The sequence below is a fragment of the Chenopodium quinoa genome, unplaced genomic scaffold, assembly GCF_001683475.1.
Source record: "Chenopodium quinoa cultivar QQ74 unplaced genomic scaffold, ASM168347v1, whole genome shotgun sequence".
Taxonomy (NCBI): Eukaryota; Viridiplantae; Streptophyta; class Magnoliopsida; order Caryophyllales; family Amaranthaceae; genus Chenopodium; species Chenopodium quinoa.
Window position 1 is genome coordinate 364,407 of NW_018745247.1, and position 15,452 is coordinate 379,858.

The window sequence follows — 15,452 nt, forward strand, 5'->3', positions numbered from 1 at the left end:
TTCGGTCTGATTCCTAACGGATACGTAGGCAACCTCACATCGAGGTGCGGCCGTAATAAAAAATTGCATTCATATTTACATTCACACATCATGGTCATATCAAGGGATCTCCAATGCTCATCTCTATATACTTAGATCTAGACTTGGGGGCTTGATCCTTACATGATTAGCTTACCTAGCCTAAAGAGTCACCATCATTTGACTCTTCTTGAAATTATATTTTCCCACACACTTAGCCCTTGCAGCCTAACTTTAGTGTCACTATCACACACATCACAGATACATGACCAAATATACTTCCCTTGGGAACCCTTTGTATGTCATGGAATCTTAACACAACGTTGAAGAATGCCTTGTCACATCAACATCACTCATCAATCATAATTGTCATTGCATCACGAAGTATGAAGTGCTTAGCCTCCGTGCCTAAGTTACACAAATACTTTCATCATTGAGTCAACCATTGAGATAGCCTAGGATGGATTAATCATTGCACCTTGAGATATAGTATCAAACAACATTTGAATAAGCTCATTCAACATGCATTCGAAAACTTAGATTCTTTTTTTGCGTCTTTCTATTTCGGGAGAAAGTCGGTACCCTCCACAAAAATGACGGAAAATTTTTGCTTTTTTGCATTTTCGAGTCGCACGATCACAACACTATGTTCAAACAAATCACATTGAGTCGAGTCAACCTCGAGTCAGTCAATTAGTGAGTCAAGTTTAAACCTTGAGTCATGTCAAGTCAATGAGTTGAGTCAACACTAAGGCTTAGGTCAACCCTAACGATAGACAAGCTAAGTCCTATAGTCAAACATATAAATGCAGGTGCATCCCAGCAAGCGAGGACATTCTCGGATTTTTTTCAAAATAAAACCGCGAATATGACACAGGAGATTCCTCCAAGATAAGAGGAGTTACATGGATTAGTAAATTAGAGATGAAGAGCTTTAATTTACAAAAGATTTGAGCGGATTTGGTTGAAAGGAAACGACCAAGCTCAAAGTTCGGAGCAAAACCAAGCAACAGCGGCAGCAAGAGCAGAGTAGAGAAGACCCTACTCCAGCGCTGGACGAAAACATCTAGCGTCTGACAACAGATTTCAGCGCCTGGCGCTAGATCCCAGCATCTGGCGATAGAGCCAAATCGCGGCGCCAGAGGCATTGTAGCGGCGACAGAGCTCAACCGCTCTGAACGATTATTTCAACCACTCTCAGCAATTTCGGGTTCCTTGGTACGCTAGTGAGCCCCTATAAGCAAATTGACATTATTGAGTAGTCGATTTGATTACAACCGCAAATAAGTGATCGACCTGACGAAAGATCGTCTCACTTAGCTTAAAGCGCCTAAACATTGGCTCATCACAAAGGCACCGACATACTGGTTCAGAAGCACCGACGTAATGGTTCACAACACTGACATAAAGGTTCACAATTCAAAGTACCGACATACTGGTTTACAAGTAGCAGAAGGGCCGATACACTGGCTAAAGCAAGTTTAAGCGAGCTTTAAAGATCGACAAGCGTTGGTCTTCGGTGATTTTCTTCGGAATATTATTGCAACAACTGAGGATGACTTCAAGTAAAGTTATTTTCGACGACATTCGCTGAGATTGTGAAGGTTGTCACCCAATATTTGAGAAGGTAGCACGAGATGGACGGTCTTCGACAGCATTCGCTAAGATTGTGGAGGTTGTCACAAAGATTTGAGAAGATAGCACGAGATGGGCGGTCTTCGACGGCATTCGCTAAGATTGTGGAGGTTGTCACCAAGATTTGAGAAGATAGCACGAGATGGGCGGTCTTCGACGGCATTCGCTAAGATTGTGGAGGTTGTCACCAAGATTAGAGAAGATAACACGAGATGGGCGGTCTTCGACGACATTCGCTAAGATTGTGGAGGTTGTCACCAAGATTTGAGAAGATAGCACGAGATGGGCTGTCTTCGACGGCATTCGCTAAGATTGTGGAGGTTGTAACCAAGATTTGAGAAGATAGCACGAGATGGGGGGTCTTCGACGGCATTCGCTAAGATTGTGGAGGTTGTCACCAAGATTTGAGAAGATAGCACGATATGGGCGGTCTTCGACGACTTTTGCTATGATTGGAAAGGTTGTCACTATGATTCAAGAAAAGGCTCGAGATGTAGTAACATTGATCGACGGCGTTCCCTAGATTGCGGAAGATCGTCAAAACAAACAGAAAGATGGCGTTCCCTAGCTTGCGGAAGGTTGTCACTACATCATATAGGAGTAAATGGGTTACTTTTAGAGACGTGTGCTCGACGGTGCAAGATACGCATTTATTAACTCTATTATCTGTTTTAACTAACGCTAGTTTGTAGGTATCGGCGTTATAGGAATTATTTAGGATAGCAGAACGTTCTGAATCATTCTCAGTCCCTCGATACTTGACTTTTGTTTTCAAAACTTGCGTTTCTCCAAACTCAGTCAAAGTGGAGGCTTCTGTAGACACCCAAATGTGTCCCCCCAAAACCAAAACCAGTGATGAATACCTTTCATGTCATTTTATTATCAAACAAAGCGAATGTGTGAAAAGACTAGTGATGAGGATGTTTTAAAAAAATATCTCTTCTTTCTGTTTTTGAAAATATTTATTTTCTTACCTTATTTTTGAAAAACGTGCATTCCAGTTTAGTTTGGTCCAAGATATGGGTCCAATAATGGTTTAGTTGGATGGGGTTTGAAAAGATCTTTCCAACGGTATATTATAAGCCCAATTCCGATGAATAATGAGGAAGTTAAGGCTAAAATACTAAACTGGGCCCAAACCGGATTTTACCTACGACCCAATGATCATGTGCAGGGTCCAAAGGTCTAATCCTATTCCTAAACTAATTAGGATTAATTAGAAGCTTCTATAAGTTTCTAAAAGATCTTAATTATCCTATTTGAAAAGATAAGATTAAAGAATTTCAGTTTAATAAAAACTTTCCTTTTTCAAAACTTTCCTTTTTCTTAAATCCGAATTTAAAGATGTTCAAAGACAGTCAGTTTTTATTTTTTTGCCTCAAATTATTTATCCAAATTTTATATGTTTGGATAGATTTTAAAATTATCTATCCAATGATATATTATAACATTAATTACGAGCTATAATGAAAAAGATATGAATGAGATATGAAACTCTATCCAAAACTGACACCGTCCCACTATTTCGGCTATATCTTTTTATATTTAAAAGATTTTAATCTGATTTTTATTGGGTTGGAAATTAGACTTAAATAGCTTTCTAACGACATATTATAGCCTTATTTGGATTTCTATATCAAAAGATATGATTAAAAACAAAATCCGCAAAAACTGCTGTCCATCGAGTTCTATTTCGATTCGAATTCGGATTCTTTTATTATTTTTCGATCCTCTTTTTTCTCTATAAATAGAGGTCATATATTCCATTTTTCAATCACCAATTCTCATCAACTCTCATCAAGAAATTCTTGATTATTCTTTCTCTCTCTTTTCTAACTAGTCTCTCAAATACAAAATTTCGCACTCGCTAGAGTTAGATACGCCTAGCCATATTCGAAGTTGCCTTCGCCCTAGACGTGAAAGGTTTTAATTTATGAGGGTTTGGTCCCAAATCCCAATTTCAATTATTTAATTTAATTGTTGTTTTATTATTTTCCTTGAAGTTACTAACGTGTGTATTTTGTTATTAGAATGAGGTACGAGGCATCCAAGTAAGTGCTTTAATTGTTTTATTGATGTTATTATGTAGAAATCATGCTTAGGTTGTTTTTATAATTCCTATTATCATGTTAGGATGTTTTCCTTAATTTGATTCTTAGGGTGACAACAATAAATTCCTAGTATCATGTCTAGGGTAACTTTAATATCAAGTATGATTTCTTTTATGTTCTTCCTAATATTTATGATTGTTAGTATCATGTTAGGGTTAAAGCTTTGATTTTTTTTTCTTAGTGACATGCTATGGTTTGTTATTAATCTTGTTAGTATCATGCCTAGGATCTTGCTATTATTATTAACATGATTGTTTTCATTATTGTTTTTATTATTATTATTATTAATTATAATGTTGCTTGATATTATTTATTGTTATTGCTTGATCACACCTTTTATGCATGTTTAAAGGGAATTGGTACTTGTAATCACGCTTAATTAGATAATTAATAATCTTGTTAGGGTTAATTTGATTATAATTCAAGTGATCGCCAATAATAGATTTATTTGTGCATTAATATTCAACCAACATAGATAAACAGGTTTAGGGTTAATCCTATTGATTAGGGCAGGTTCAATCTCTTTTAGGTTGGATTTGTACCTTCATCCCCGAACACCAGTCATGGTTCCAGACCTATTGGAGTTGACAATCTCCTGGATCGTTAAGGGTGTAACCTTCACCTCGTGAACGGTTTACAAGTTCCTAAAACTTGTTGGCGACTTTTTTGCTCTAGCTTCCTTTCCTTTGGACGCCACCGTACTTTAGTGTATGATCACAGTGGGGTTCAAGGTAGGGGTAATGATTGAAATATTCCCTACAGTGTTGAAGACAGTAATGAATATACAGTCAAGCTTGTTGGCTGAATCTCTCTTTTGGGTTCTCGGAACAATGTCATGTCATTGTGAACTATTTCAAGGAGTATTTTTTTGAGAGGAGTGAAAATGTTGTGGTTGACATATGTGATTTTAGGGTTTCCTTGGTAATGTTCTAGAATCCATTCAATTGTAGGCTAGGAAGAGGTTTCTACACTAACCCTTTAAAATACAGCTCATAACTAGCATTAGGAACCTCAAACAATTCCCCCAAATATCAAAATCAAACTCAATTGATTGTCCCTGAATTATGCATGTAATTTTTCCTTTCACACACTTAAAAGTACAATGAAATTCTTTCAAAGCACCAGCATATAAAGGCTTACTAAAACATTCACACAACAAATAAGTCCAATTTTGAAATTCAATTAGCTCAAGAAATTCATTGAACTTGCAAGAATTAAAACATGGAAGATTCAAGCTCAAACTCGATACAAACTGCTTCGCATTCTCCTTAAGGTGCTTTATTATTGAAGTCTTGTGCTTGTACCAAACCCCTAATTCTTCAATTTATTCTTCTTTAAGTAGCTATGGTTCATCTTCCATTTGGCTTGATTTTAGGGATGGAGAATATATTTGAGAAGAAGTTTTTTTAGAGTATTTGTGGTTTTGTCAGTAGAAATCTCTTGGATTTTTACAGTGGAGGTTTGATTTTTGGTTAGGGTTTGGTTTTTTTGGTGAGATATCCACGGAGAGTATGAGTAAGGTTCTTTTTAAGGGAGATGAATAATTGTTCTGAGTGGTGTAAAAAATCTAGAATTATTCATCACCTTTTTATACGGGAGTAAATGTGAGGTGTCGCTTTAGGGTAAAGGTTAGGTGAGGTGAATTATGATGATGCGTCCTCTGCATTTATAGCTTTGGGAAACTAAAAGGATGATTCTAGAGTATGAAATGTATTTTTCATGTTAAGGGATCACTTCAACAAAATTAGATGAATATTGAATGTATTCACCTGATAAACCATGTTTGATGAGATGAATATGAGAAAATTAAAATAAATCAAAACGATAATTTTTGTTGAAAAGATAAACTTGTGAATATGAAAATTGATACACGGAACAAGTCAACATAGCTCATGCCAACAGTCAAGGATTTCAAGAATTATTATTTCTCTTATGTACAACTTTGGACGTACATGCTTAAATTTCATGCCATATCTATGTACTTAAACATATCATCTTATGTGAGATAAAATGTACATCAGTTTGGAGATTTTACCTAAGGGATCATCAAGGCTTTTCCTTAACACAACTTAATCATTCCAAGCTCCATCCTCATCATCTTATGTCTTTCTCTATTTAAAGTCTTAGTCAAAATGTCAGGAATTTGATTAGTTGTTTCACAAAATTCTAATTTAATTAAGCCTTTCTTAGCATTATCCTTTAGGAAGTGATGTCTAATATGTATATTCTTAACACATGAATGGTGCACTGGATTTTTAGAGATACAGATTGCACTTGTGTTATCACATAAAATAGGAATACAATTGGATTTCATACCAAAGTCTCCGAGTTGTTGTTTTATCCAAAGCACTTGAGAGCAACAAGCAGCTGCAACAACATATTTTGCTTCAATTGTAGATAAAGCTACAATGTTCTGTTTCTTATAACCCCATGAGACTAAGCATGGCCCAAGGAACTGGACCATACCAGATGTAATTTTTTTATTGTCTAAGTCTCTTGCATGATCTACATCTGCATAACCTTTCAGTTCAAAAGAATCACTTCTAGGATAGAAGATACATAACTCGTCAGTTCCTTTCAAGTATCTAATTATCCTCTTTACAACAGTTAGGTGAGATTCCTTAGGATTTGACTGAAACCTAGCACATAGTCCAACATTGAAAGCAATGTAAGGTCTACTAGCAGTTAAGTACAATAAGGAACCTATCATAGCTCAGTACATCTTTTGATCCACACTTGTTCCTGTTAGATCATCATCCAGTCTTGTGCCTGTTCCCATGGGTGTGTGATTTGTCTTTTTTTTTCAAGGTTGTACTTTTTTCAACAGTTCCTTGATATATTTTTGTTGATAAATTGAGATTCCTTTCTCTGTCACCTATATTTGCAGTCCAAGGAAGATGTTCAATTCTCCCATCGTGCTCATTTCAAATTCAGCACTCATGATATCAGTGAAGTACATTCACAAAACATCGTTAGTTGCTCCAAAGATAATATCATCTACATAAATATGTACAACTAAAAGATCAGTTCCTTGTGATTTTAAAAACAAAGTTTTATATAATTTTCCTCTTTTAAAACCATTTTGCAAAAGGAACTTGGAGAGCCTTTCATACTAGGCTCTTGGTGCTTGCTTAAGGTCATAAAGAGCCTTGTCATGCTTGAAAACATGATTAGGAAATTTTGGATTTTCAAAACCAGGAGGCTGTTCTACAAACACATCCTCCATCAAGTAACCATTTAGAAAAGCACATTTCACATCCATTTGGTAAAGTTTAAAACCCATGAAAGAAGCAAAAGCAATGAGTATTCTAATAGCTTCTAGTCTTGCTAAAGGAGCAAAGGTTTCTTCGAAATCAATACCTTCCTGTTGGTTGTAGCCTTTCACAACCAAACGAGCTTTGTTCCTTACTATGGTTCCATATTCATCCTGCTTGTTCTTGAAAACCCATTTGAGTCCGATAACCTTCTTGTCTTTAGGTTTTTCTTCAAGATGCCAGACTTTGTTCCTTTCAAACTCGTTCAGTTCCTCTTGCATGGCTACAATCCAGTAAGTATCTTCCAAGGCTTCTTGATGATTCCGAGGTTCCAGAATGGATAGAAATGCGTTGAATGCATAGAAATTCCTTATTTATGATCTTGTTTGAGTTCCTCTGCCTATATCGCTAATGATAAGATCAGTTAGATGTGATCCTTGATATTTAAAGGGATTGGGCTAAAACTCCCTAGTTGGAACTCCAATTTGAGGAGTTTCTTGCTCAGTTCCTTCACCATCTGCTTCATTTTTCTTTTCCTCATTGACTTGTTCTTCATTTACCTGTTCTTTTAGAATTTCCTCTTGAGGAACTTTGGCATTTTCTTGATGATGATTCTCTAGAACTGCTGGCTCTTCTCTGGTTTGCTTATGATTCACTTTTTCTTCATCTTCAGTCCTGTTTCTTACTAATCCAATTTCAAAATCATATTCTTCTTGTTCCTAAGCATTCATAAACAGGTTAGATTCATCAAAAATAAGAGGAATGCTTTCTTTAACACACAAAGAGTTCTTATTATATACTCTATATGCTTTACTATATTGAGGCATAGCCAAGAAATATGGCCTCTTCACTTCACTCGTCAAATTTTCCTAGGTTCCTATTACCATTATTGTGAACAAAACACTTATAACTGAAGGATCTAAGAAGAGAGATGTTTGGTTTTCTCCTTTTGAATAAGTCGTAGGGAGTCTTGTTGGTGATTGCTCTTATAGTTATCATGTTGATTATGTAGCATGTTGTATTGATTGCTTCATCCCAAAAGTTCCTTCGTAGGGAGCTGATTGCAATCAACATTGGTCTTGCCATGTCTTCCAGAGTTTGATTCTTTCTTTCAACTACTCCATTCCGTTGAGGAGTTCTATGGGAAAAGAAATTGTTATTTATGCTTTGTTCCCTGCAAAACTCATCAAACTTTGAATTTTTAAATTTTATACCATGGTAAGATCTTAAGTGGATTATAGAGAATCCACTTGTTTTCTGCACATGCTTGGAAAAAACTACAAATTCATCACAGGTCTCATCTTTACTTGTTAGAAATTTCACCTAAGTACATCTAGAGTAATCATCTACAATAACTAACACATATTTCTTACCAGTTCTACTTTGAACTCTCATGGGACCAAACAAATCCATATGAATCAATTCTAATGGTTTTGTAGTGCTCACCATCTTTTTAGCTCTGAAAGAATTTTGAACATGCTTTCCTTTTACGCAGGCATCATAGATTTTATCATTCAAGAACTTGATAGCGGTTAATCCAACTACCAAGTCCTTTGACCTGAGTTTATTAATTAGAGAGTAGCTAGCATGACCGAATCGTTTGTGCCAGAGTAAAGAGTCACATTCAATAACACTCAAGCATGTAAGGCTGCTCTTTGGGATTGAGTCAAGGTCTATAACATAGATATTTCCTCTTCTCATTCCTTGTAGAATAACCTTTCCTGATTTGTTATTGAAGATATAGCATTCATTAAACGTAAAGCTTACTGAATTACCTTTATCACAAAATTGTGATACGCTAAGTAGATTGTGCATCAAACCCTCGACCAAGAACACATTCTCTATTGCATGGGAGGTTGACTTTCCAATTTTGCCTTTAGCAATGATTTCTCCTTTCTTGTTGTCTACAAAAGTCACTTTTTCTCCTAGATAGGTCTCTAGAGAGTGGAACTTTGATTTGTCTCCAGTCATATGCTTTGAACAACCACTGTTGAGGTACCACTGGTTGTTCCCCCTCACTAGGACCATCAAGAAAACTTAAGCGTTAGTTTCATGAACCCCGGGATCCTTGGTTTCTTTTGAAGTTGAGGCACTATCAGTTTTCTTTACCCAAACTTACTTAACATTTCTTTTATCATGTTCCAATTTCTTTCTACAATCAGGATGCAAATGTCCAGTTTTTCCACAAAAAGTACAAACTTTCCTACTTGGTAGATCTACGTATGTTTTCTATTTACCTTTCCTTTTGGATTTATACCCAAGTCCTTTAGTTCTCTTGACTTGAGCATCTTTAATCCATTTAGGAGTAGCAGTAGGATCAATACTTCTACTTTTTCTACCTTGCAGTTCCTTTTCTAATCGATCCATATGAGTTTTTCAAATTATCAAGATCTAGCTTGAGTTTTTCAAAATCGACATTGAATTTCTACATTGAATCATTAGAGGAACTGCTGGAGTTAATGTCAGTATTGACAAGTTTATACTGTGATAGTTCTACATTTTCCTTTTTAATTTTTTCAATCATCTCATACGAAGAAATTTATCATGTAGTTCTCAAAATCTAGTTTAAATATCATTTGGTGTTGTTTCTAACCAAACACTGTGAACTTTCCAGTTTTATGGAACCTTTTGACATTCATTCTTTTGCATGCATTCATCACTTAGATTAACTTTCATTTCAACAATTAGATCAATCAATGCATCCTTGGATAAAGTTCTAAGTTGAGCAGTATCAAATTTACTTTCACTTACCTCCTTTTCAAGTTCTTGAGGTATGCATGCCTATCATTTGATTTGACCATCAAGCACAGATTTGCAACTTCCACTTCTAGTTGATCTTCATCTTTTTCACTTTCAGAGGCTCCCCATGCAGCTATTATAGCTTTCTTGACATCAGTCTTTGAAAAGGGAGTCTTGTTTTATTCTTTCCCTTGTTCCTTGGCCTTCCCTTTTCCTTTCTCGATTTCCCAATGAGGACAGTCTCTGATGAAATGATATGTTGATCCACATTTGTGACATCCGTAGTCTGGCTTGGAGTTGGAGGATTTCTTTTGAAAGTTTATGGAGTTCCGACTATTTCTGTTGAACATTCGCTTGTAATGTCTTACCAACATTTCAGCCTCTTCTTCATCTACTTTAGAATCCTTTTGATCAGCCTTTAGAGCCAGCCCTTTGTTGTTGTTTCCTTCACTACTGCTAGTTCCTAGATGGAGCTCATGTGTCATAAGTGAACCAGCAAGTTGTTCAATGTTGAATGTTGTAAAGTCCTTTTTTTCCTAGAAGGCAGTCACCTTGGCTCTCCAACGTTCATCTTGAGGCAAGCTCCTGAACACTTTTCTAACCTGTTCATCTGTAAGAATTTTTCTACCAAGAGAAACTAGTTCATTAATAATGTTAGTAAATCTAGGAAGAATTTCTTGGATAGATTCTTTGGGTTGCATCTCAAAACGTTCATATTTGGACATAAGCAAGTCAATTTTTAAACGTTTTACTTCATTGGTTCCTTCATAGGTAACCTAAAGCAGATCCCAAATTCCCTTACCATTCTTACACCCCATAACACGATTGTGCTCATGTGGTCCGAGTCCACAGTGAAGTAGCTTAACATCCATAGCATTAATTTCTATTTTATCAAAGTCTTCCTTCTCAAATTCAGACATTGGTTTAGGAATTACCTCATTCTGAGCATTGGTTTTGGTTACTTCTAAATCTCCTACCTCGATGACTCTCACGACTTGATAATTTTCTGCTTTGATGAAGATTTCCATCCTATTCTTCCAATATGTGTAGAATTTCCCGTTGAACATAGGAGGTCGTTGAGTAGAGTATCCTTCTATGAGTTTTTCAAGAGTATTAATCTTGTGCTAAGATTCTCCTCTTTAGGGTGTCCTGATTTCGAGAGGATTAGGCTCTTATACCAATTGTTACCGTAGAAGAATACTACAAGAGGGAGGTGATTTGTAGTAAGAGAGAATTTAGCTAACTTTTTTGCAGAATTGATAAAACTAAGCTAAAGGAACTCAAAATTCATACAAAGAGATTTTACGTGGAAAACCTCTTGGCCCTAACAAGAGGAAAAACCACAACCAGTTGGGATTTTAGAAAAGATTCTTCACTATAATAGGGCAAACAACCTATTACAAGCTAAAGGATCTAGCTTCAAGTTCCTCTACGAGCTTGGAGTTCCCTAACAGCAAGTCCCTCTACTTGCTGCTCTGCTCTTCTCTCTCTTTCTCTACTGACTTCTCTTAGAGTTCACTCAAACCTTCAATTCCCAATTACAACATTGAAAAATAGTACTCTAGTGAAAGTAATTAGAAAAATTAACAACTTAAGAAGAATGGGACACTTGAGTCTTTTTGAAAACAAGAAAGATAGAAAGATATTATTGAGAAAGGTGAAGTTTTCCAAAGAACAACTTCGATATTTATAGGAAAACATAGCATGATTAAAACGCCACAACTTCCACCACTTACGCCACCACTGCTGCACATCAACGCCACTTTTTTACACCACTACCAGAGCTTCAATTATGTCCTAGAAACTAGGACACTTTAAAACTCTAGAAGCAATTTCTTCATTAGTGGAGAAGACTGATTCAACAGTTAGTTGCACAAGTTTAGGTGGTTAGTTTATTCAATCTTTTTGAAGATATTTTTTCTGAAATAAAAGGATATCAAATTGAGATAAGATTAGAAAAGATATTTTCTGAAACCATCTTTCCTAATTTTTAGCAACCAAAGAAATTCAATCTTTTTAAACCAAATTAAAATCGCATTCCACTTATTATCAACTCCTAATTATTCTCACTTACATAAAACCTGAAATATAAAATATTTTAGACTTTAATTCTCTAAGAAGTCTCTGCTCCGAGTCTTCATTTTTAAGCTTTTGCTCCGAAGCTTCAGCTCCTTTACAGGAACACTACAACAAGTTTCTAATCCTTTAGCTCTTGTTCTTTTGCCTCGAATTACTCCTGCACTTTAGCATAAGCAAACTACAAAACTTATCAAGGCATTAATCCATTGACTTGTGTTATAATCAAAACATCAAGGGCAACAATTCATTTATAGAAAGATAAATGTTCAAGTACGTATATTAGAAAATTTACACTTAATGGAAAATTTTTGTGCTTATTTGTAATAGTTAATGCAAAATTTAGATGAATATTATTAGGCTTCGTTGAATGACACAGAAACTAATGATGTTAAAATGGAAGTTTTGAATTAAGTAGAGAAAAAGTGAAGAGAAACACTGGAGAGAGAAATGAATTTGAAATTAAAAGTTTTTGAGGATTTATTTTATTAAATAGTACAAAATATTTACGTTATTTTGTTTTAAATATACATTATTACGTTACTATGTTATTCCAAAAGTATATAATACTAGTTATTAAAAATGAAATTGAAGCAAGGCCTGAAGTCATCTAAGAATTCACACCACATCCGGATGCAAGGGTACCAAACGATATTTTTCAGCTCATTTAATATTTCTCAAGTCATTTAGTAGGTTCATACATCAATTACGCAATTTTAATGTACCCAAATAAAATTAGAGCAAACATGAAGCACGCAAATTCAAAAGTGCAAAAGGGTGCCGGCACCGTTAAATTAATGAATTTTGTACATCATAACATACACCATAACAAGACTTGATCAATAATTTACAATATTTTTGGTCCCAATAAAAAAATACTTATTGTGTCAAACCCGCATGTATATTTCTAGAATCATGACTTTGATGATTCCTTTAACTTTCCTACCTTTCTTGAACAATTCTTTAGTCCACGTTTTGTCTCAATTTTCTTCACAAATATTCCTTTGCATATATTATTGTTTTCTTTGAACTCCTTGAAGTTTTGAAAATTCCACTTTCTCCCTTAAACTCTATCCCCCGACCACCTAAAGGCTGATAACCGATGATGTTTGGTTGGCGTGAAGCGTTAATTACTGCGATTTTCGCCGGACTTATGGTGATCATTTTCTTGATTCTGATGATTCGTCGAAAGTCTAATTTAAGGAGTGTTGCAACACAGCGCCATGAACAAGAAGTCAGAGGAGTCGAAACAGAGGTTAAAACGACACCGTTACAGACAGAAGAAAACAGCAAGAGAAGGCTAAGTTCTCATTTCTTCCGCCGTGGTTCGTCTACAAAATCTTTCTTCAATTGGGCTGATCATCCAGCTTTGATCACCGACGCTGTCGAGAATGGATGGTCACGATTTGCCTTTAATAGTCACGTGTCGAGTTCTCCGTCTGTTAGATCATCTTTATTTGGGAGTCTGCGACTTACAGGGGATTTTTACAGCAGCAGAGAAAATAGCAGTAGCAGTATTAATAACTCGACTAGTATTAATGAGGTTGAAGAGAGTTGGGAAATTGGTTCAGGATCAGTTGATTTTATGCAAAAGTTGTCCTTCAAAATAAAAGGCTTAAACCATGGTGGTGGAGCCGTGGCTGCAAGTTTATCTTCGGTGGCGAAATCGGTGGGGAGGATGGCGTTACCTTTGCCAGGGCCACCAATGGTTCAATCCTTTCCGCAAGAAGCGTATTTTGAGATAAATGTTTTGAACTCAAATGAAGATAATGTTAAGTTTACTGGTGAAGGTGAAAAAACGAAGCTGCTGTTTCAGCGGAGTTTTTCTTCTACGGCAAGTTCGGGGATTGGTAAGACGCAGGAAGGGTTGTTTCATGTGAGTAGTAGCCGAGGGTCTCACTTGTTAGAGGAGTTGAAAATCGGTGGTGGTTGCCGAAGAGGAGGAGGAGGTGGTGGTGGTGTGAATATATCAATAGGACTGAGTGTTGGGGGTTTTGTAACGACTAGGATTCCTGGGAGCTATCCTGGCTCTATTGGATTCAATTCTGATGGTTCTGTTTTTCTTGGAGGTATGTTTCATTTTTGTCTTGTTTACTTTATTTATTTATTCATTTATTACTATTATTATTATAATTATTATTATTATTATTATTATTATTATTATTATTATTATTATTATTATTATTATTATTATTATTATTATATATCAAAAACAAAAGTCATACAACTTACAATAAATTAGTGGGAAGCCGAGTTACAATTTGGGCTCCACTTTTCTAGTTATAGCAAAGCCTACCAAAGTGAAGATATGAGCTGCAAGCGTGCAACACGAGCCCCAATGTCTTGCGTCGTCGAGAACCTCTGAATCCGCTTCAGCATCGTAACAGTCTCCTTCTCTAATTCCGCAAGCGAAGAAAAGGAGAAGGGAATAAAACCATATTCAATCGCCCGACAACGAGCTTCATACTTAACCCGCTTCCGATGAGCCGCATCTGCCACAACCCGTCCAGGAATAAAGTCAGATAGCCCTGTATGCGTGAAAGAAGAAGACCCTGTGAAGTCGACACATACATCACGACCACGATCCCATGAATAAAGTAACACATCGGCAGGTCTGAGGGCCCCGTCATTCCCTCCAGACAATCCTATGTCAACCTCCTTTCTAGCTGTAATCCCTGATAGATAGCAAATATCAACAAAGGTATCCCAAACAACGTTAAGCCGATGTTTAATGCCTACAATGCCAACACACGACACCACGTGGTCGCTGAAAATATCTCCAGTAAAAACCCTTGAACAAGTAGAGCACGGCATCGAGACAAAGAATAAAGGAACACCCAAGCGGTAGCACAACACACATCAGTATGTCTTTGCGTTAATCGACTGACCCAGAATTAAGAACTGCCCGAAGCCAAGTAGAGGTGTGATATCCTTGCTGCGATTTCCACAACGTTGATTGACGAGGAGATAAAGTGAAGGCGGATTCTGCAGATGCGATAACCTTTGTGAAATATATATCTGCCAATTTCTTCATAAGTTTAGGGGCAGAGACCTCACTACGATTACTCAAAATGTCACACCCTACCGTTCCATTAAACAGACTCACCGCATAACGATACGCTCCAAGGACGATCGAATAGCCTAATCAAAAGCGCGTTGAGCCACCACAAAAGTACCAAGAGGACAATTACGCCAGGATAAGTAGTCTGGAAACTCCGGTACATGCCCTAGGCAACGCCAACTACACTAGGGATCATCGAGCTTAGCAACCCTATCCATTAGAGCAATGGTCTTGGTCACCTTCTACATCATAAGGTCACCTCCAAAAGTGGGATCAGAACTAGCGGGATCGCCAATCAGTTTCACACCATGTGAAGGTCGAGTAATATGAGGAGGAAAGACACCCACAAGCCTGCTTCGAGGGTCCACTGAAAGCCAAAAACTTCAGTTTTTTACACATTGAGGTATAACCCAAGTCGAGGTCTTTCCTCCATAAATGCAGAACCTTCCTCACCACCAAGATGTCACCAATAATAGTGTCGTCATCCAAATACCACGCCTGAAGACATAAGTCAAAAGCATCTATGATTTTACAAACCAAAGGCTATAAAACCAAAGC

General features: G+C 36.6%; 1 protein-coding gene across 1 annotated transcript; it reads left to right on the forward strand.

The window, feature by feature from the left end:
• Positions 1–12,672: 12,672 nt before the first annotated feature.
• Positions 12,673–14,198, forward strand: LOC110711224. Its single transcript, XM_021889598.1, has 2 exons — positions 12,673–13,957; positions 14,114–14,198. The coding sequence occupies exons 1-2, from the start codon at positions 12,936–12,938 to the stop codon at positions 14,196–14,198; spliced, it is 1,107 nt and encodes a 368-aa protein (XP_021745290.1). The 5' UTR covers positions 12,673–12,935.
• The last annotated feature ends 1,254 nt before the right edge of the window (positions 14,199–15,452 follow it).

Excerpts from the sequence above, each read along its gene's own strand:
- LOC110711224 (XM_021889598.1), top strand. The coding sequence starts at position 12,936 with ATGATGTTTGGTTGGCGTGAAGCGTTAATTACTGCGATTTTCGCCGGA. Across the intron at positions 13,958-14,113 it reads TTATTCATTTATTACTATTA|TTATAGCAAAGCCTACCAAA; the intron begins TTATTATAATTA and ends CCACTTTTCTAG.